Source organism: Prionailurus bengalensis, chromosome A1 (assembly GCF_016509475.1).
Source record: "Prionailurus bengalensis isolate Pbe53 chromosome A1, Fcat_Pben_1.1_paternal_pri, whole genome shotgun sequence".
In the NCBI taxonomy this organism is placed as follows: Eukaryota; Metazoa; Chordata; class Mammalia; order Carnivora; family Felidae; genus Prionailurus; species Prionailurus bengalensis.
In genome coordinates, this window is record NC_057343.1 from 133,701,990 (window position 1) to 133,725,927 (window position 23,938).

Below are 23,938 nucleotides of genomic sequence, written 5' to 3' on the forward strand. Positions count from 1 at the left end.
TTTATTTTTTGCTTTCCAGTTTGGATGCCTTTTATTTCTTTTTCTTGCCTGATTGCTGTAGCTAGGACTAGATAGCTTCACTGGTGAATTCTATCAAATATTCAAAGAAGCATTAATACCTATCCTTTTCAAACTCTTACAGAGAATATAAGGGGAGGAAAGTCTTACAGACTTACTTTATGAGGCTTTCATTGTCTTTATACCAAAACCAGAGAAAGATGCCAAAAGAAAAGAAAATCATAGGGCTATATTCTGATGAACATAGATGTAAAAATCCTCGAGAAAATATTAGTAAACTGAATTGAACAATACATTAAAAGGATCATACACTATGATCAAGTGAGGTTTATTCTAGGGAAGTAGAGATGGGTCAACGTCCATAAATCAGTCCGTGTGATGTATTATATTAACAAAATGAAGGGTAAAAATCATAATGATCATCTTAGTAAGTGTGGAAAAAACATTTGACAAAAATTCAACATCCAGTTATGGTAAAAATTCTCAACAAAGTGAGTATAAAAGGAACATACCTTAATATAATAAAGGCCATATATGACAAGCCCACAGCTGACATTCTACTCGGTGAAAAGCTGAAAATCTTTCTTCTAAGATTAGGAATGAAACAAAGATACCCACTCTTGCCCCTTTTTTTTTCACCATAGTATTTGATTTTACATCTTCATTGCTGTTGGTTACATGGATGTATACAGTTTCCAGACTATAAGGATCTATTTCATTATGTAAGTAATATGTAGAAATGTAAAAATGGAAATTTTTGCAAATGTGGACCTCTTTAGTAACTTCTATTTGTATATCTACTACTATTATGTATGTAAGATTTTTTAAAAACATGTTTAGGCTAACCATCATTTGATATGAAAATTGGATTAGTAGTGCTGATATTGAAGAAACTCAGATTTCTACTAGATTAGAATCAGGCCAGTAAAGTTCAGACATTGATGTTGGTCTTATAGCCATAAGTGAAACTTAGCTATTTGATCAGACTCCTTTCTCATTTCCTGCTGTATGTTGTAGGCATAGCACATTTTATACATTCAGTTATTGATTTTTCCTTCAGGATCAAATGTTCTTAATAGCATTTATACTTTTTTCATTGAATAAGTTTCTTACCTTTCTTTTTTTTTTTTTTCTTTCTTATCACTATTTTCATTGTTTACTATTCATGTACTTACCCATAATGAGTTAATAGTGTCCTTTATAAAATTGCCTCAGAACTAAGGACAGGTATACCAAATATAAATTAGCAAACAACTGTGATAGCCATGATTAAACTAAAATGATCTTATACAACCACTAAGTGTCAACTAATAGCTGTGGGCATGCCTGAGGAGCCTTTGTTCTACATTTTAACTTTTGAACTCATTTAGAAAGATTAGTCCAACATTGAAATTTCTGTCAAATCTAGTTAGATATATTGTGTGATCTCTTCAAATCAATAAGAAAATATAATGTACTGTATTTTTAAAAACTTTTATAGTGACTTCACTTTTCAGTCTTTACAGTAATCCAAGCTAAGAGTTTGTCATAATAATAGAGAATGGAGAGGGAGAAAAGATGGTGGTTTGAGCATACATGAAATAAGATTGAGCATGTATTTATACTTGTTGAGAATGTTGGAGAAAAAGAAGTACATCTGCACTTTAAAATAAAGAATCTTAAGTTTTATATCTAATCTCCAAAATAAGAATCTCTTGAAAGAAGTTATAATAATCTATATTTTTGAAAAATACCCTATGTGTGTTTTATTTGGCTAGTTATACCATTGCACCCAAGGTCTGTTTTGTTTTCTTTTCCTCCTCATGAGCAGTTTCTTTATTGGTTGGAGATCTTGCTATGAGAATCTATGAATTGTTGCCCAAATCTCTTTATAAAAATTTACCAGTGGGCTCTTAAAAAGAAGCTGCCTGAGTGGCTCACTCAGTTAAGTGTCTGTCTCTTGATTTCAGCTCAGGTCATGATCTCATGGTTTGGGAGATGAAGCCCCATATCAGTCTCTGAGCTGACAACGCAGAGTTTGTTTGGGATTCTGTCTCCCACTCTGTCTGCTCACCATCCCCCCTCCCCCATCTCCTCTCTCTCTCTCTTCTTTCTGTCTCTCTTTCTCTCTCTCAAAATAACATTTTTAAAAAATTTACCAGTGGGCTCTTCTAATTAGATTATTCCAATTGCTTACAAATCAGCTGTTGTGACTCCTGATTCACATTCTACTCTGGCTACTGCTCTATTTTTCTAATGTCCTTTTAGCCAAAGTACCCGAATTATCTTTATTTGTTATGTCAGGTTATCCTCTTTTTTCTTCATTAACCTCCAACATTATTTTGTTTCCACCACTCCATAATAAATGATCTTGTCAAGATGACCAGTGACTTACTTTAATACACAATGACAGGGGCGCCTGGGTGGCTCAGTCGGTTAAGCGTCCGACTTCAGCCAGGTCACGATCTTGCGGTCCGTGAGTTCGAGCCCCGCGTCAGGCTCTGGGCTGATGGCTCAGAGCCTGGAGCCTGCTTCCGATTCTGTATCTCCCTCTCTCTCTGCCCCTCCCCCATTCATGCTCTGTCTCTCTCTGTCTCAAAAACGAATAAACATTAAAAAAATTTTTTTTTTAATACACAGTGACAGTTCTTTTTTTTCTTAAAAAAAAATTTTTTTTTTACATTTATTTATTTTTGATAGAGACACAGCACAAGTGGGGGAGGGGCAGAGAAAGAAGGAAACACAGAATCTGAAGCAGGCTCCAGGCTCCGAGCTGTGAGCACACAGCCTGACACAGGGCTCGAACTCATGAACTGTGAGATCATGACCTGAGCTGAAGTCGGACACTTAAACGACTGAGCCACCCAGGCGCCCCCACAGTGACAGTTCTTAAATTCTGATTAACATAGTTGATAACTTATTTCGTCTTGAAACATTTTTTTTTCTCACTTTGCCTTTAGGATATTACTTGGACTCATTGCTTCTCTTCAGTGTCTTTTGCTTGTTCTATCTCTTTCTGATTTCTTATTTTTGTAATATTTCAGGGCTTAATCATTGGCCCTATTCTCTTTTTTGTCTGTGCTCATGCTCTTGATGCTTTCATCTAAATTCATTGCTTTAAATATCATCTGTAGGCAGATGACTTCCAAATTTATATTCTCAGTTTGGATCTGTCCCCACATCTCTGAATGCCCATATTCAGCTGCTTACTAAGGATCCCACTAGGACATCTTTCAGGTATTTTAAACTAACATTTCTAAACACAGATATCTCATCTACTGCTCTTGCATATAGCGTTATTCTGGTTTAGCTTATTGGCAGTTCTGTTCTACCAGACTGTCACATATGTAGGAGTATGTTGAATGACAAATTTAGTGACCATCTTTGCTTGCTATACACAAAGGTATTTTTTGTAGCATGTGTTACAAGTAGAATTTGTGGTGAAGTTTAAACAACTAAGTAGTACTAAACCATTTAGCATGGGGGAAAATAGCCCAATAAATTTAGGGTGACTCTAAAATTTGGAACATAAATTTATGAATATTACCAATTTTTTAATAGAAAGGTTATGATGTATTTTTGTTAATGTTACTGTTTCAAGTTCAGGCTGTTTCACTTTGTAATGTATTGGCTGTACATGCAGAAAACTTCACAATGACTTAAGAAAGTGGGGGATTTAGTTTTCTTACATATCAAGACATTCAAAAGTAGGCATTGGTTAACATTGGTCCAGCTTGTTTTGTATTTCCTCTTTGTCGGGCTTATTAGCTGGTTTCTCATACTCACACTTGTTAACTTAATGGTCATAGGATTATGGTTGCAGCAGTAGACATGTTTACATCTGTCCCAGGATAAGGAAAACAAATGTCTGCCCATAACCAACCTCATTCCATCCCCAAAGCAGACTTCATATGTCACTGATCTCAACTATGTCATCTAACCCCTGTGCACCCTTTTTGGAAGGCTCAGTTGTGGATATTTAGCTGGGTCCATTACCACCATGAATAAAGTAAAATTTCTGGAAAGGAAGGAATAGAATCTGATCAGCATTTAGCATTGTATGCCTCCCAAAACAATCAAAAACTACTAAATTTAAATATAATTGGTAATTAGAATTTGTTTTGCTTAGAAAAAAATTATTATTTCTCAGTAGGCTCAAATAAATGGGATTTTAATGGTAGATAGGCATTTGGTATTTGATATACGTAAGGGCTCGCCATAGTTGACAAATGTATTAAAAACCAGTGGTTAAGAAGCTACTTTTGTATTTAGAAGATAGCAAATTTGTTTGTTTACACTGGTGAATTTTTGATAATTTTAACTTACATTTTGAGGCAAATAAATTAGAAGAGATGATCCTTAAAATCATAAAGATCTATTTTTATTGTTAATTTTGTTTCTTTCTTTTCGTTTCCATAGAATGTTGGCTCAATTAAGAAACATCAGGGAGAGAACTTCAACCCAGTGGTAAGTAGCTTTAATTTCTTTTGTTAGTCTTATTCTTTTGTTTGTATTATTATTATGACTTTTTTCTTGGTTGGCTTCTCTTTCTGCATTTGATTAGAATATTTTTTATGTGTCCCAGGTTAAGTCTGGTTTATAAAGTGGTTCTTGCTTACCATTACATTAAAATTCTTATGAACATTCCCCAAGTTGATCACTTCCTTTTCAAACCTGACCAGGGTTTCTTCCTTTGGTTTACTTCCTAGTAGTATTGTGTAAGGGAGGATCTCTTTGGTTGTTAGTATTCATTTATTTCTTTCATATGGTATTTTACTCCTGTGCCCTCAATGATTAAGGTCCCTTTCCTTTCTTAACAATCAGCAGTTTTAGTCTGCTAAATTAGGGTCCATTTTTGTATTGGCTTGAGGCCCCCTGAATTTAATCTGAGGTCTAAACTGCTTTCTTCGTAGCCTCTGTCAACAAGAGGTTTTTACTTAAGATGTAACCTTTTTCCTAAAGCATCTGATCTTCGTTTTTTTTTTTAATAGTTTTTAAAATTTATTAAATATAAAATAGTTTATAAAATTTATTTTTAAAATAGTTTTAAAAATTTATTAATTTTGCGAGAGTCAGAGATAGCGTGAGTAGGGGAGGGGCAGAGAGAGAAAATCCCAAGCAGGCTCTGCGCTACCAGCACAGAGCCCAATGTGGGGCTCAAACTCACTAACTGAGATCATGAAGTGAGCCGAAACTAAGAGTCGGAGCCTTAACTAACTGAGTCACCCAGGTGCCCCTAATCTTCCTTTTCTAAATTCATTTTCTCTTCTGATATGTTTTAGAATTTCTGACTATCTGTCTGCAACATGATCTATGGTTAGCACTACAGAAGAACCTTGGATGTTGTTTTACCTTCGTTAACCTTTACTCTGGGGGTGCCTGAATGGCTCATTTGGTTGAACATCTGACTCTCGATTTTGACTCAGGTCATAATCTCTGGATGGTGAGATCAAGCCCCGCTTTGGACTCAGTGCTGAATGTGGAGCCTGCTTGGGATTCTTTCTCTCCCTCTCTTTGCCCCTATCTCGTGTACACACGCTGGTGCTCTCTCTCTCAAAATAAATAAGCAATAAAAAGAACACATTCTGTCTTGTAAATTGTCTTATGCTTCAAGTGTGCTGCACGCATGACAACATCTGAAATAAATACGTTCTTTTAAGTTACATATATTTGGTAGTAAACATTTCATGCCCAGTTATAGTCCCAAATCCATTATGATTTCTGGGATTTTTAGGCCCTATCTTCCAAGTTTTGGGGTACTATTGTATTATATAAATAAAAGCATATAGTAGTTATAATACGGTGAACCAGAGCAATAGTTTCAAACATTGAACCAACATTGCCCCATCGAACTTTCTGCACTAATAGAAATGTTCTCAATCTTCTTTTACTGAATATAGTATCCACTAGACACATGTGGCTGTTGAACTTTTAAAATGTGTGTAGTGTGACTGATAAAAGAGAATTTTAATTTGATTTGATTTAACTTGAATTTTAAGGTTAAAATGGCTATGTGTCCAGTGGCTACCATATTGGAAAGAGCAGATTGAATTCCCCATTGTTCTTAAGTGTCGTCTTAACTCATTATCAGTTGAAATCTTAGAATCCCTGCAGCAAGAAATTTCATATTCATTTTTGGAATCTTTTATTTTTGCTATCCCATAAACACACAAGTATAAGCTAAATTCCCCTTTAGCAATGAAATTCTCATTAGGTCAATAAAACTGCTTATTCTTGGCAGTAAAACACACCTTCATATAAACATAGATTATTAATAAGCATTCAGTAAACTTTTCTGGATATTTCTTTGTTGACAAAGCTTTTTTGTATTGAAGTATAATGGACATGTAACATTATATTCATTTCAGGTGTACAACATGATTCATTATATGTATATATTGCTAAATGTCCACCACAATAAATCTAATTAATTAACATTCATTACCATATGTAGTTAACAAATTTTTTTCTTACAATGAGAAATTTTTTTTAGAATTTTTTTTAAGTTTATTCATTTATTATTTCTGAGAGAGAGAGAGGGAGGGAGAGGGAGAAAGAGAGAGAGAGAGAGTACACAAGCAGGATGGGGCAGAAAGAGAGGGAGACACAGAATCCAAAGCAGGCTCCAGGCTCTGAGCTATCAGCATAGAGCCCAAAGAGGGGCTCCAACCCACAGACTGTGAGTTCATGACCTAAGCCGAAGTTGGATGCCTGATTGTGCTACCCAGGCACCCCTCCATGAGAACTTTTAAGATCTCTCTCAGCAGTTTTCAAATATGCAATACAGTATTATTATTAATTACAGTCACCATGCTGTATGTTATATTCCCATGAGACAAAGATACTATGTAGTAGAAACTTTTGTTTAACACCATAGGGGAGGAAAAATTTTTCTTTGACCCTTTTAGGGTCTTTGGCTGGATGTAAAAAGTAAACTTACAAAGACAGATTAACAGGAGAAAGCATGCAAATTTATTTAATGCAAGTGTTTTAATTTTTTTTTAATGTTTATTGTATTTTTGAGAGAGAAAGAGAGAGACAGCATGAGTGGGGGAATGGCACAGAGAGAGAGAGAGGGAGACACAGATTCTGAAACAGGCTCCAGGCTCTGGGCTGTCAGCACAGAGCCCGACATGGGGCTTGAACTCACTTGGCTAGGTCATGACCTGAACCAAAAGTCAGATGCTTAACTGAGTCACCCGGGTGCCCTATTTAATGCAAGTTTTAAGTGGCACAGGAGCCTTTATAACGAGTAAGGACCTAAAGAAACCATTAAAACTTAATATTTTTATACTACATTTGTTGAAGAGTGTAGAGTTGTGTAGAAGTATAATAAGTCAGAGTATGAGGTTAAGTGTAGTAAAGTGGGGGAAATTTAGTAAAGCCCGTTTTTTAGGACTTTTCTCCATTCTTCAGAGATGGGGCTGCTCTTTTCCTCCAGGTATAAGGAAGGCCCCTGTCACATAAGGATTTTATGATCTGTTTCAGGAGAGAAGTGTAAGGGTAAGCGAGCATGACCTGCCTGCTTCTGCTGTTTTCTCAGACTCTTTAAGTGTAAAATATTCAGTATGTCAAGGTGCCATACCTTGGAGTGTTGTGTTCTGAGCTCCATCAGTATTTTGTTTTTGTAAACTATGAAGAAGTGCGTAATAAAGTCCTATTGATATTTTAATCATTTCGAGAAGCTGAGTTCAAGTGTATCATTATATATTGAGAAGCAGTCTAATGTAATAAGAGCACAGAATCAGTTTTATTATGGAAAAATAGGGATTATAGTATATGTGTTGGAAAGGTATAGCAGGTTGAAATGAGAATATACATATATTTTACCTAAAGAACTTAGCACAGTGCCTGGCATATAAATTGACTAAGAATAGTCATATTTTTTAAAAGATTGCAGGTGGAATACTTATTGTTGTAAAACATTTTAAGAATATCATATAATTTGAAATAGAACTGTTAGAAGCAGTGCCTTGCCGAGCCATATTGAAACCTGAGGCAAAATAGGGGTGTCTGGGTGGCTCAGTTGGTTAAGCATCCGATTTCAGCTCAGGTCATGATCTTACGGTTCATGGATTCGAGCCCCGACTGGGGCTCTGTGCTGAGCTCAGAGCCTGGAGCCTACTTTGGATTCTGTGTTACCCTCTGCCCCTCCTCTGCTTGCACTCTGTCTTTTTCTCTCAAAAATAAATAAACATTAAAAAAAATAAAAAATAAAAAAACTTGAGCCAAAATAAAAAAGTTCATAATACCTATCCTGTGTTTATTTTAAAAATAGTCATTTTGTTCATAAACAGATCATTTTTCAGTGATTTTAATTAAATAATACATTAAAATTTTTAATTTGATTACTGCATTGTTTTGGTGCTTCTTTTATTTTGTGCTTGAGGTAATTGTTTCACTGGTTTCAACCTAGTCTTGGCCCTGGTTGGAAGTTATCTATTACTCTAATAGTCATCTGTTCAAAGCAAGAATTTATCATTTTACAAAGAATTGATTACTGATTCGCAGTCAGTCTTATTTATTGAAGTAGGTTTTCTTTGGTAATATAATCTTAGACCAGTTGGAATGAACCTATGTGTACACACTGTATTTTTAATAAAATTAGCCTAGAAAATTTTCACTAATTCAGAATTAAACCTTTCCCCCATTTAGTTTGAAACAATGAGATTGGTATACCCTTTAATGAAGCCAGTTTATTCTCTAATGTGTAACCTTACACAAATATAAGACTTTTAAGTTCTTTAGAAAAATTAAAAGGCCAATATTTAATTGGAACAAAATAAACTTGGCATGTATTGGAATTTTGATGTGGAAAATCAAAACTCAAAACTTCCTACTTCCTACTCAAAACTGCATAGAGTCAAATTCTTAATTAAAAAATAGCTCTTACCCGGAAATTAAGGAAATCTTATTGTTGTATTAGGATTTTTCTAGTTGAGTATAAGCAAGACTCGTCAAGCATGGTTCTTACAGAAGCATATAAGTGGTTATTTAACAGGTCATTTTTTTAAAGTAGGGAAGTACTTGAGTTCATTTGAAATTCAGTATATAAATATATATAAATTTAGATAGTAAAACAATGTTAAATATATTCCATTGGATGTGTGTAAAGGAGAAGATACTTATCTTTGATATATAAATTGTGATAAATGAATTGGAATTATTTGTTTTGAAAAATTGTTGGCTATAATATGTATAACTAAATTTATTTTCATTTGAATATTGCAGTGTCTAAAAATGACTACAAAACGAAGTTTGTTTGTGCGGTTGGTACCTTGTCGGTGTCTACGAGGGGAAGAGGAGACTGTAACTACCCTTGATTATTCTCATTGCAGTTTGGAACAGGTTCCCAAAGAGATTTTTACTTTTGAGAAAACTTTGGAGGAACTCTATTTAGATGCTAATCAGATTGAAGAGCTTCCAAAGGTATGTTAATACTATCTTTTAAGAATTACCTTTGGTTTGGGGTGCCTGGGTGGCTCAGTTGGTCAAGTGCCTGACTTCAGCTCAGATCATGATCTCACAGTTCCTGGCTTCAAGCCCCACAACCGGCTCTGTGTGCTGACAGCTCAGAGCCTGGAGCCTGCTTCAGATTCTGTGCCTCCTTCTCTCTCTGCCCCTCCCCTACTCGCACTCTGTCTCTGTCTCAAAAATAAACATTAAAAAAAATTTAAAAAAAGAATTGCCTGTGGTTATTTTTATGCATAGAGATATAATATTCCCAGTGTTGCCATAATGCTGCCAATATATATGTGTTTCCATTGTTTTCTTTGTTTCTTATCTTTTTTTCTGGTTTAATTTTATCTTAGGGTATGCAACACAATTAAGAATTTTGTAAAATAGAATTTTAAACTTTGTGTCTTCAAGCCAGTTGCTTGAATATTTAAGTAAATAATTAAAATTTTATGTTTAATTTCAGGTTTTTATAGCCAGCGAGATAGAGTAAGACTATACAGTTTTGGCAGCCAGTAGATTTAGCTGGACAAATCATTAAAATTAATGTTTTCTTTTTGTAGTTTTTATCAGACATTGGTCTATACTATTGCGATTGAGAATAAATTGTCCTTTTGGTTGTCATATGATGTTTTTTGTTATTAAACAGTTTTTTAGACGTGTTATTTCTTTTGCAACTTATTTTTTTTTTTTAAGTTTATTTATTTTGCGAGGAAAATATGAATGGGGTGGGGAAGGGAAGGAAGAGAGAGAATCCCAAACAGGCTTCATACTGTCAGCACAAGCCAATCTCACAAACGGAGATCATGACCTGATCTGAAATAAATGGAAGGAAAAATAAGATAAAAACAGAGAGGGAGGCAAACCATAAGAGACACTTAAATACAGAGAACAAACTGAAGGTTGCTTGCGGGGTGTTGGATGGGGGGATGGGCTAAATGGGTGATGGGCATTAAGGAGGACATTTGTTGGGATGAGCACTGGGGGTTGTATGTAAGTGACGAATCATTAAATTCTACTCCAGAAGCCATTATTACACTCTATGTTAACTAACTTATATTTAAAAAAAAAAAAAAAGAGTCAGATGTATAGCCAACTCAGCCACCCAGGTGCCCGAGAACTTAACTTTTCTGAAATGTAAGAATAACTAGAGGGAGAAAGTTGGTTTGTTGCCATGAAACATCTATCCTCTCACATTATCAAAATTTTTCAGTGGCTACTTGTTTTCCCTTAAATCCTAATCCCTCTTCATTCTCAACTCAGTTTTTTGTTTATTATGGAAAAACTGCAATAGATTTAATTGTTAGAATGTTTTACTACCCAAACAGTAGTGTTTATCACAACTGTGTAGAGAGGCACTGATGGCTCATAAGTATGTGTGGCATTTCCAAAAAGCAAACTATGATTTGCACTGGCAGATTTAGAAGATAAAATTAGAAGACACCCAGTGAAATTATAATTTTTTTTTATTACGTTTCTTTATTTTTGAGAGGCAGAGAGAGACAGCATGAGTGGGGGGAGGGGCAGAGAGAGTGGGGGACACAGAATCTGAAGCAGGCTCCAGACTTTGAGCTGTCAGCCCAGAGCCCGACACAGGGCTCCAACCCACAAACCATGAGATTATGACCTGAGCTGAAGTCGGACACTCAACCGACTGAGCCACCCAGGCACCCCTGAAATTATAATTTTTAGATGAATGGTGAATAATTTTTTAATGTAAGTGTTTTATGCAATAAATGGGGCATACTTCTACTAAAAATTATTCATTATTTCCAGAAGTTCGAATTTCATCTGGCAATCCTAACTTGAAATAGAATAGAAAGTAGAGTGTGTTGCATGTGTCCATTGTTGCATGAAATATTTGTGTTAAGTGTCTCTGTGTGTACATACTGTATGGCAGTCCTTTGAAAAAGGCTTTTCTTTCACTGGCCACTAGTAAAAATATTTTGAAAGCTAGCCATCCAAGCTTGTCTTATAAAGAAATCTGTGTATGGCTAAGGATAAAATATTAAAGATTGCATTTGTATGTTTATAAATTACTTCCCTAGGTTGTAATAAGGTGCTTTGTAAATTATTTTTTCCTTATATAGTTCTTTAGAAAATAATTTATCTTCCTTTTGTTATTTTGGAAAACTTGAAAGTCTAAGAGTAGTCTCTTTCTGTAATAAGTACTAGTAGGGTCTCAGTCTGAGGATTGAGGGGAAAAGAGAGGCTGTGAAAGTGCAAATAACTGAACCACTTAAGCATAACTTACCATTTTTAGAAGAATGCTCTTCTCAAATAGGGCTTATTCAGTGCCATCCTGATTAACAGTTTTTTGTTTGTTTTTCTAAACACTTTAACATTTTAAGAACAGTTGTAGGTTCACAGCAAAATCGAGATTTCTCATATACCTACACTGTTCCCACACATGCATAGCCTCCACCATTGTCAACATACTTTAGCAGAGTGGTGCTTACATTAAAACTGATGAACCTATGTTGAAAAATTATAATCACCCACAGTCCATAGTTTGCAGTATAGTTGTACATTTATGGGTTTGGACAAATGTATAATGAAAATGAATGTTTCCATGATTGTGGTATCATACAGAGTATTTTCATTGCCCTAAAAATTCTCTGTGCTCTGTATAGTCTGTAGTTTTTTGGTATGGAAGTTAGAAGTGACCCATTTACCTACACTTCTGGTTGAATATATTTTATTTAAAATATATTTTATTTAAATAAATATATTGTATTTTAATGTATTATTGTGATTTTAGCATAATAGGATATTTGTTCCCTTATTTTTTTGTTTTCCCAAATCAGAACTGTGTTTTTGTTTTTTAGCTTTGTTTGTTTGTTTTTGTTTTTATGAGACAGGGAAAGAGAGAATTCCAAGCAGGCTCCATGCTGTCAGCACAGGGCCCAACTTGGGGCTCGATCTCACAGACCATGAGATCATAACCTGAGCTGAAATCAAAAGTTAGGTGCTTAACCGACTGAACCACGCAAGTGCCCCTATTTTGAATCATTTAAAATCATTGTACTTATTTGAATTTAATTTTCATAAACTTTCGTTTTGGAATAAGGATGTTTGAAATGCAAGTTTCAAACTTTAGCTTATTTAATAGCCACTTATTCTTTACTACTTTAACCAAGAATACAGCCATATAATTGTTCTTATTAAGTGCATTTTGCTTAGGGCTGAAGTGTGAATATGTAAATGATTGAGTAGTTCAGTTGTGTTCAAATCTATGATAGCAGGAAACAATTAGAGATCTTTCTTGGTATTTATGTAGATACAATTCATTCAGTTTTAGTTACACTAATATTTTTTTGTATAAATGTTAATAAAATATTTAAGGAAACTTAATCAAAAACTTTTCTTTCCTTGTTTCAATAGCAACTTTTTAACTGTCAGTCTCTACATAAACTGAGTTTGCCAGACAATGATTTAACAACATTACCAGCATCTATTGCAAATCTCATTAATCTCAGGGAACTGGATGTCAGCAAGAATGGTAAGATTTTCCCCCCCTGACTTAAGTGGGAACACGTTATTTTGTTAAGATTTCTATTGTGTGTTAACAAACAAAAATATAAAATTTAAAAGTATTATTGTATTAGCTTCTATATATATGTATAACTTACATATATGATAGCTTAAAGCACTATGGAGAATAAATGTAAAAAATTTTAAATGACCTTTTAATTAAAATGTTATGGATACATGCATGTACATATTTATATATCTTTACCTTTATATATTTATAAATATTCACTGTCCTTTTGTTTGTAATGATGAGAAACTACTAACAACTTTACTGTTCATTGTTCATGACACTGTTTGGTACAGTCATAGAGTGGAATCTAATGTAGCTCTATCAATATGGACATGGAATATTTACGGTATAGTCTTAACTGTTTAAAAAAATGTTGTGCAACATTAGAAATGAATTGAACATCTTTAAATCTTTATTGAGAGACCAGTTTTTGCCAATTACTTTATTAGGACCTAGGATTACATTTAATGATGAGAAATAAAAGGACATGGTGACTGTTCTCCTGCTGCATACAGTTTTGGTTTAGTACCGTTAGTTTGATATAGACTGAAAACATCAGGGAAAATACATTCCAAAATGTTAAGTGCTTATCTTGTCTGAGAGAGACAAGTAGATACTTGAAAATTTTAGAACGAGCATGTATTACATAATTACAAAAACAAATCACAAGACAGTAAATGTTAAATGGTCTGTCAAAAGATAAGACTTCAACGAACACTAAATACCAAGTCATATTCATATAATTCTTTGTAACATTTGGAGAAAATCTTTATAAACGAGGTCCAAAAGTTAGTGCAGTAGCACCAGTAAATGCCTAACAATCCTATTCCATAGCTCTTGGTTGCAGAGTTACTTTTTGTCTTGATGATATGAATATCCAGGAGTAATCTTTCCAACATATCAATTCCACGTTTTAGGACTCATTATGAAAACCACATTAGGACCGATTAAAAAGATCATCCTCTTTTCACAATTAACAGTTAACTTGGAATTAATTAACAATGGTGTCTACCCATTGCCATAAAAAAAATACTTAAAAGTCAATAAATACATTTACTGCATGCCTTGATATGCTAAGCCCTAATTATCTTAGTTGTGGGCATTCCATATCAAATAATTGTATATTTTGTAGGAAAATCATCAAATCTATACCTTTTTAAGGATTAAATCCTTTTTAAGGAGGTATAATATGTCCATATGCACTCTAGATTCAGGTTCAGGTTACAGTGGTTAGTGCTCTACTGGGTTTCAATTGTCAATAGCCAATAAATTTTAAGTTTAAAAGTTTTAATTTTTTTTATTTAATTTTTTTAAATGAAATTTATTGTCAGATTGGTTTCCATACAACACCCAGTGCTCATCCCAAAAAATGCTCTCTTCAATACCCATCACCCACCCTCCCCTCCCTCCCACCCCCCCCATCAACCCTCAGTTCTCAGTTTTTAAGAGTCTCTTATGCTTTGGCTCTCTCCCACTCTAACCTCTTTTTTTTTTTTTCCTTCCCCTTCCCCATGGGTTTCTGTTAAGTTTCTCATGATCCACATAAAAAAGTTTTAATTTTTAAGATTGTTATTGAATCATTTAACTTTATGGTTAAATTTTTCTGTTATATGAAAAAAAATCTGTGTTTAAAAAAAAATTTTTTTTTTTAAATATTTATTTTTGAGAGAGACAGAGACAGGATGTGAGTGGGTTAGGGGCAGAGAGAGGGAGACAAAGAATCCAAAGCAGGCTCCAGGCTCTGAGCTCTCAGCACAGAGCCCGACGCAGGCCTCAAACTCACGAGCTGTGAGATCATGACCTGAGCCGAAGTCGGACACTCAACTGGCTGAGCCACCCAGGTGCCTCGAAAAAATCTGTTTTAAATAAAAATTTAGAATTTTTCCTTTAGATTGGATTCATTTATATCCTGTTTTTTTTTTTCAATTTATTTCAAAAATTTCGTAGTCAAAATAAAAGCCTACGTAAGAATTGACAGAACGCTCATGGTTTCACCCACCATTAGCATTTTGCCATATTTGCTTTCTTTCTTTTATAAAAACACGAATTTTTGAATTTAATGTTCAAGGAAAAGATATATTGTTGCTTATATAAAATTTCTTTTTAGTAAACTTACTTAACATTTTAGGTTGCAGACATGAACTTTACCATTAAATACTGGAAGTAGCATTTCTCAAGAACTTGGAAATCCTTACATGTAACCATAATATCATTATCACTTTCAAGAAATTTGACATTACATTTTCCCTCTTTCCTAAAAATGCCGCTTTTAGCTATTTCCTCCCCCACCTCCAAAGTTAAAGATCTCATAGCGTTCAGTTTTGTCTCTTTGATCTTTTAAAATCAGGAATAGTTTGCCCATCTTTTTGTGTTTTTCATGACGTTGCCATTTTGAAGAGTTTAGGTCAGTTGGTTTTTAATTTGTGTGACTTTTCCCATCATGGTTGTATTTAGGTTAAATAGATTTCCTCAGCTTGAAACTTCTCTTTAAGGGCAGTTTGAAATTAGTTTCAATTCCTCGTGCTTAGTAGAATGACAAGTATTGCCTGATAAATTTCAAAGTAAATGAACTTAATCCATTGCCTTTGTAGCTCTCCATATGCTGATAGTTAAGTCAGCTCCATAGTATTCTAGAATTGTGACAGTAGAAGTCATTAAATGTAACCTCCATCCTAAAGGGCTATGTTTTCTACTTTTTGATCTTTTTAAATGGGAGATGTTAAGGTATAAGGAAAGAGACCTGACTATTACTAATACAATTGTATGCACCTGGGAAAGGCTGGTAAATTGATGCCACAATCCTGGTATGCAAATATAGTTGGTTTGGGGCACCTGTGTGACTCAGTTGGTTAAGCGTCCGACTTCGGCTCAGATCATGCTCTTGTGGTCTCTGGGCTCAAGCCCCACGTGCTGAGCTATCACCACAGAGGCTGAACCTGCTTGGATTCTGTGTCTCCCTGTCTCTCTGCCCCTCCCCTGCTCTCTCACTCAAAATTAAATAAATGTTAAAAAAATTAAAAAAAAAAGAAAATATTACTTGGCTCAATAATGAACATATACCTCCTGAAAATGCATTAACCCCAGGTTTATTACTCTGAATTGAGAATGGTGTGATTATGGTCCTGCAGAGTCCTTAAATCAATATTTAATTTAACTTAATATAATTTAATTTAATCCTATTTTATTTTATGTTATTTTAAAATGTTTTTTTATTATTTATTTTTGAGAGAGACAGATGATGAGTGGGGAGAGTCAGGAAGAGAGGGAGACACAGAATCTGAAGAAGCTCCAGGCTCTGAACTGTCAGCACAGAGCCCAACACAGGGCTCAAACTCACAAACTGTGGGATCATGACATGAGCCAAAGTTGGACACTTAATGGACTGAGCCACCCAGGTGCCCCTTAAATCAGTGTTTTAGACTTTTGTGCAACTTTTAAAAGTAATGTGTTTGAGTTATGGCAACCCATTGGACTGTAGTCTTTCTCTCTCTCTCTTTTAATGTTTATTTATTTATTTTGAGAGAAACAGGGAGGGGCAGAGAGAACAAGAGAGAATCCCATGCAGGCTCCATGCTGTCAGTGCAGAGCCTGACACGGGGCCTGATCCCACAAACTGCTAGATCATGACCTAAGCTGAAATTGGATGTTCAACCAAGTGAGCCACCCAGGCACCCCCCCTTTCTTTTTTTCAGCCGTTTCTTGCTGCTTATATTGAAAACCTGTTTTATACAATTCCATCATCTTGTGAGTGTTCTTTTAATGAGTAAAGTCATATGACTTTATGAATCTTCCTTTTATGACTAAAGTTTTGGTTTATTGTTAGCTTTTTAAAGAAAGAAAAAGCTCACCAAGCTGCTATCCCAAGTCATTGCAAACAGCAACTAGTGTTCGAGAAGTTCTTATCTCTTGTGTTCAAATGGCCTTTCCTTCTTGAGAAGACTAATGGTGATGATGATTAAAATATTCTGCCAGAGTAATTGATTGGGGATGCTGGTTGGGAAGGGGAGATAAAAGAAATGAAGACTGCACTTGTTAATTCATCTGTTTGAGCACATGGAATAGAAAGCCAGAAAATTGTAAGAAAACCAGAGAAACCAGAAAGAGTAGTTCAGATCTTTCTGATACGGGAATGCTAGAGAGGTTAAATAAGGCCTTTCTTTTTAATTGAGTCCAAAAGCCCAGGAAGAATGAATTGAAAGTTCATGGTGAAAACAGAAAGCAGTTCATTGAACCTGAGAAAATATGATTGGGGACCAACTGCTGGCAAAGGCTCTTCACTTTAAGTTCAGAGAAGTTAAATTGATGATGAGGAAAATTACAGATGTCTTGGGAAGTCATTTTAAGATAAAAAAAGAAGAAAAACCATGTGTTAAACTAACCTGGAACTTAAAAATATTTAGACCAGTGATCACTTGTCATTGCCAAGTATGTTAATGATGTAGACTATAACTGGGGGTGCACTCACTGTGCCTTACCATGGGCGGCCTTATCACTCATGTTATATACCTTGTCAAATCATACATCTATTATCCCTTGATCGGTATAATTATTTGAGTTTGCAGTTCCTGGTTTTGACTGTTTTGAATGGAACTCCCTATTATATTCTGTGCTATTTAGTACCATAGGATTTCAAGTGCAGTAACATTAAGGAGCTACTATTAACTTATATTCTGTAATTAGGACATTGGAATATTTATGCCCTTTCAGCAGAGATCACCAGAAACTCACCTGTGGTTGAACAGTTTGGGTTTATTACTTGATGCAGTGAGTAAAAACCCATACTGTGGGAATCTAAGTGGTGTCTCAAGGTATTAAAAATAAAGACTTATTACAGGATTTGAGCTTTTGTTTGGTGATTTGGGGGAGGGTTTAGAATATGAGGTTTTACTCTGGACACAATGCTGTCAAGAAGTAGAGGTAGCTCTATAATTGGGAATTAGAATAAATCTTACCTGTTAGGGAGGGCATATTACAGCAAGGCTAAAATTGTAATTGATAAAGAAACAGCAGTCACTCAACAGTTGGGAGAAGGGGTTGTTTGATATTTTGTGTTTTGGACGATGTTCATATTTGTTCAGATGTAATTACATTTGATTGTGTTTGTTCAGACATGATGATGGTTGACCCTTGAACGATGTAGGAGTTAGGAGCACCAACCCTGTACACTGTTGAAAATCTGTGTATAACTTTTGGTTCCCTTCAAACTTAACTATGCTAGTAGTCTACTGTTGACAAGAAGCCTTACCCCTAACATATATTATGTATGTATAATAAACATAACATACAACGTATTTTGTATATGTCTTATATAATGTATTATTACAATAAAGTTAGTGGAAAAATGTTATTAAGAAAGTCATAAGAGAAAACACATTTACAGTACTGTAAGAAACATCCTTGTATAAGTGTACCTGCACCATTCAAACCCATGTTGTTTGAAGGTTAACTGTACAAATTTGCTGTTGTCTTGATCTTTCATGGTCATAGAGTGTCCTGGTCTGATGTTGATACTCTTTGAAATTACTTAGTTTAACAAGAGAATACCAAGACCTCTCTTTGAATGCCAAGTAGATGGTTCATAGTAAAACACAGGACTAGCTCATAGTACCAGGCCAGCTCCTAGATGTCAGGAGGTATATGCTCTGTCCCAGCAGTAGAGAAAGAGTTCTTCTGTAACGAAGCAATAGTAAGATAAAGAGGACAGCCACATTTTGTAACATCTAATCTAGTGTTTTCCATTTACTAAGTTTGAGCAACAGAGTCAAATTCTTATAAAAAGGGTATATGACAAAGAAGGAGCAGTATTCAATTGGAAATGAAAAAGGAACAGATATTTGAAATTTTTAGAGAATTAAGAAGTAACTCATGATAAAATTCAGGTTCTGCATACTTTAAGGATAAAATGAGCCATCTTTGAAGACTGGCTAACATAAGCTTTGAGAGTAGGCCTCCTTGAGACAGTGACATGAGCAAGGACTTGAGAAGTTAGCCATGTAGGTATCTAAGGTAAGAAGTACCAGAAAGGGAACAGCCAGTGTAAAGTTGGTAAGGTGCAAGTGTCCATAATATGTATGGGAAACAGAAGGCCAGGGTAGCTAAAAGATAGTAAGCAAGATGGGAGAGCGAGAAGAGTAGTGGTCAGAGAGTGAGAGCCTTGTAGGTAATAGTATGTTCTTTGACATTTACTCTCAGTGATATGGAATCATTTGGAAAGCTTTGAGCAGATCAATCAGAGCATGATCTGATTTGTATTTTAAAGATTTATGCTGGTCATGTGTGGAAACATTGTGGGTACAAGGGTGAAAAGTAACCAGTTGGGATGTTATCTCTGATGATAGTGATAGAAGCAGTGAAATGTGGACAGACTCTAGATGTCTTGAAGGTTGAGTCGACAAGATTTTAAGATGGGTTGCATGTAGAACCCAAGGTAAGAGGTAAAGATGACCTCAGTGGTATTGATCTATGCAAGTGGAAGGATAGAGGTGCTGACAGTCGAAAAGGGGTCATCTGTGGGAGTTGCAGTTTTTAGTGGAAAAAATCAGGTCATTTTTGGACACGTTTTATTTGAAATAAGATACCTAGTTATTCACAGGGGTCAGGAGTTCTCAGTCAAGAGGGAACTGTGCTAGCTCTTCATATATGGGAGTTGTCAGCACAGAGATGGTATATACAGCTGGATATTAGAAATAGTAGCCAAGGCCTTGTGTGTGAAAGACAAGAAACCCAAAGAATGAGCCCTGGGGGGCAACCCACCATTAAGAGACCTAGAAGAAGAGAGGAAAGGTGCAAAAGATCCTGCGAAGGAAGACTCCTGAGGAAGGAAATAAACTGGTGGGGTGAAAACTTCTTTTTTTTTTTTTGGCTCAGTTTTAGCTTCTCAAGAAAAGGGACCTTGTCTTGGTATCTACAGTCTTTAGCATAGTGTCTTACACTGTGTGCAGTTGGTACCTATTTGCTGAATAATACAAAGTATAGGTAATTTCACTGTGGCCCATGTTTTGTTTGAGATACCTAAGCAGTATGTAGAAGGCATTTGAAAATTCTTTTTTGAAGTTAAGGAGAGGGCAGGGTACCAGAGATACAGATTTGGAACCTGTAGGGATTGAAGTCATAGTAAATGCAGTGCTAGCAATTTATACAAGTAGAAAAGTATTTCAAAAGTAATTCAAAAGTATTTCAAAAGTAATTGTTTATGGAAAAATTATTACTATGTATCTGAAAGCTGAAGATGATTTAGAATTACTAATTTCATAGATAAGGATTGGTTACTTTTTATAAACCTCAAGCTATGGAATAAAGTACTTTAAATTTTTAAAAATATAAAATATATGTTTATTTGTGGAAGATGATAAAAACATTACTTTTCCATGAAATATTAAAATTATAGAAATCTAATATAGAACTCTTGAAATTATTCTTTCTCCACATAAAAGTTTAGATCAGTAAAACATACCAAACTAATTGGTCTTTTTTTCTCCTTAGTAGACTTGATCATGTACTAAAAATATTATAGCTCTTGGATAATATCTTTTATATAGACAGTTTCATGACACTTTAAGGACTTAAAAAGGCCAAAGAAATGAGATATTTAGCTAAGTTTTCAAATGAAGTGGGTGCTAATGAAAACTGTGGAATGCCCTTCCCCTGCCACTCCTCTAAATGTGGAATGTTTTATTTTAAAAATAAGTATTTGGGGGCGCCTGGGTGGCGCAGTCGGTTAAGCGTCCGACTTCAGCCAGGTCACGATCTCGCGGTCTGTGAGTTCGAGCCCTGCGTCAGGCTCTGGGCTGATGGCTCAGAGCCTGGAGCCTGTTTCCGATTCTGTGTCTCCCTCTCTCTCTGCCCCTCCCCCGTTCATGCTCTGTCTCTCTCTGTCCCAAAAAATAAATAAATGTTTAAAAAAAAATTTTTTAAATAAGTATTTGATAAGAATAATAAAAAAAAGTATGCCCTAGGTGGGATGCTCTGCAGATACTCAAAGTTACTTCAGTATTTGAAAATGAATTCGTATAATTCACCACATCAAGAGCCATGTAATTAACTCAGTAATTGCATTCCTTGGTGTTTACAGAAGAGAAATGTATGTTTATGGAGTGAATTGTTTTAACAGATGTTCATTGCACCTTTTTCCTAATATTCCAAACCCTTTGTCTTTTTTGCCCTTTTCTTCCGTGTCTCCCACTTCTGGCCCCTGAACACCGCATCTACCTTGGAAATCCTGCTGCCACCCCCATACAATTTTTTTTTTGAAAATTTTATTTTTTATATTATTTTTTAAATTTACATCCAAGTTAGTTAGCATATAGTCATTTTTTTTTTAATGTTTGTTTATTTTTGAGAGCAAGAGCAAGAGCTAGCACTGCAAGTTGGGGAGGGGCAGAGAGAGAGGGAGACCGAGGATCTGAAGTGGACTCTGTGCTGACTTTAGCACTGAACCATGAGATCATGACCTGAGCCAAAGTCCGACGCTTAACCAGCTGAGCCACCCAGGCACCCCCAAGTTTTTTAAAGTATAAAGTCATTTTAGCAAAGGGGTACTGTTTTAATCTATTAAAGTGTTTTTAATGTGTCCTCAACAGAATTACCACTTGAGACAAATTATTTGTCTCACATTATTTAAAGGACTGATAAGAATTTAACTCCTAAAGAACATGATTCAGTAACCTTAAATATTTTGTTGTTGTTGTTGCTTGAGAGAGAGAGAGAGAGAGTGAGCTCAAGCCAGGAGGCGCAGAGGGAGAGGGACAGAAAGATTCTCAGTACAGAGCCCAGACTCGGGGCTCAATGTCAGGACTGTGAGATCGGGACCTGAGCCAAAATCAACCTGAGCCAAAATTCAGGAGTTGGACGCCCAACTCTCTGAACCACCCAGGTACTCCTTACATATTTTGTATGTAAATGAATGAGAGAAAAGAAGGAAGAAAATTAGTGTAAAAAAATAGGGATGTTATGGGTAGTAAGTCAAATTTAGCAAATGTTTGTTGTGCAAAAAGGTAAAATATACTAAATAGTTATAAGTGCTTTGAATAGAAAATCTAAGCACCGTGAATAAAACCTCTTAGCAGTAACGGAAGAAACACAGATACTTTTAATTCATTGTATACATACACTAAAATGTATAATTGAGGTGTTAAATTTCTAGGTAAAAGGGATGCTTTGTAGATCAGTATTTCCAATTTGTGACTTCAAATAGGGTTAAGTTTTTATTTAACCATTAAGAAAATTCTTGTCCCCCATTACCTCCAAAAGCAACATCTCTCACATTCTTATTGCTACCATTTTATTAAAAAGTAAGTTTTCACTCAAAAGAAAAAGAGTGAATAGTATAAAGCCACTAAATTTTAAAACTTAGATGAAATGAAAAATAAATTTCCAGAATCAACTCAAGAAGCAGAAAACTTGAAAAGACCAGTGAATACAGTATTAAATTGGGTAGTCAGAAAAACCACCAAGCCTACTTTTAAGAGCAAGTTTGACTAAACCTTCATGGAATTTGGATAATCACTTATTTATAAAAAAACTATGTAGATTAGGGTAATGGGGGAAAGTAAAAAACTCTATAAGGGTAAAATATACTTTCATAACAAAACTAGATAAAGACTGTTTGGGGCACCTGGGTGGCTCAGTTGGTTAAGTATCGAACTCTTGATCTTGGCTCAGGTCTTCATCTCGGGGTTATGAGTTCAAGCCCCACATTGGGCTCCATGCTGGGCATGAAGCCTACATATGTAACGTACATGCATACATAACAAAAGTATTAAAAAAAAAATGGACCATTTACATTGCAATGCTGGAAATCCTATGCTGGGATGACAGGAATCACTCTGCCATAGATCTCATCCTCCATCAGGCTAGCCCAAGTGATCACAGCCGTGTTCTCACAGAGCAATGAGTCTGAGAGGTAGTGGAAATTATCCAGAACTTATTTAAACCCTTGATTTCATCCACTCTGTTAATGTTTTATAGTCAAAGGTGAACACATGGCTGAGCCCAGAATCAGGAATAGGGAAATTATACTTAATATTTTGATGGAAAAAGTTGAAACACCACATTGTAGAGAGTGAGATAGGGAGCAAAATCCATCAGTGCAATCAATCTATCACACATATCTAGAAATGAACTTTACAGAAAATGGGGTGTACAATCTAAATGGAAGAAAAGCATGAAACTATGGAATAGATCAGTAGAAGGATCTGAAAGAAAAGATTGTCTAGAAATATAACCATGAGAGAATTTGGAATATGACAGAGGTGCCTCTAGAAATCAATGGAATAAGGAAAACAACTATTTTGTAAGCATTAGAACAATGTTTTGTTTTGTTTTGAATGTTTGTTTATTTTTGAGAGAGTGAGTGGGGGATGGGGACTCAGGATCCGAAGCCAGCTCCTTGCTGCCAGCAGTGAGCCCAATGCAGGGCTCCAAGTCAAGAACCACGAAATCGTGACAGAAGCCAAAGTCTGTTGCTCAAATGACTGAGCCACCCAGGTGCATCTGGAACAATGTTTTTATATGAGAAATAGAACAAACAAAGGTATTCTTCATAGTATGTGCTAAAATAAATTGCAAAATGAATTAAGGCTAATAGTACAAGAAACAAGTTACGATTAACAGAAAATGTAGGAGAGTATTTTTATGACTTCGAGATAGAAAAGATAACTCGTTCAGGATATAAGAAGCATAGTAGTAAGGGAATGACATTTCAATATGACAAAATAGGTAAATAAAAACACATGACAATGTGTGAGAAAAACTTGCTGTACTAATATTTCTAAAGAATGGTTACAGTCAATAATGAAAAGATAATCCAGTAGAAAAATGTGTAGTAGACAAGGTGTTCAAGAAGAAAGAAAAAATGATCACTAAACACATGAAAAGGTATTGGGCATCATTAGAAAATACCTAGAAAGTATATTCAGTATCACTAGAAAATATCAAGAACAT

The 23,938-nt window shown here is 35.2% G+C and overlaps 1 protein-coding gene across 8 annotated transcripts in view; it reads left to right on the forward strand.

The window, feature by feature from the left end:
- The window catches only part of ERBIN (erbb2 interacting protein), a 134,056-nt gene that overhangs the window by 40,837 nt on the left and 69,281 nt on the right, over nucleotides 1-23,938 (forward strand). For all 8 annotated transcript variants that reach the window (XM_043591399.1, XM_043591418.1, XM_043591427.1 and 5 more), the window contains exons 2-4: nucleotides 4,417-4,464; nucleotides 9,229-9,426; nucleotides 12,838-12,955. In XM_043591399.1, the coding sequence (XP_043447334.1) occupies nucleotides 9,238-9,426; nucleotides 12,838-12,955 (307 nt within the window). In that variant the 5' untranslated portion in view covers nucleotides 4,417-4,464; nucleotides 9,229-9,237. The remainder of the gene's footprint in view (nucleotides 1-4,416; nucleotides 4,465-9,228; nucleotides 9,427-12,837; nucleotides 12,956-23,938) is intronic.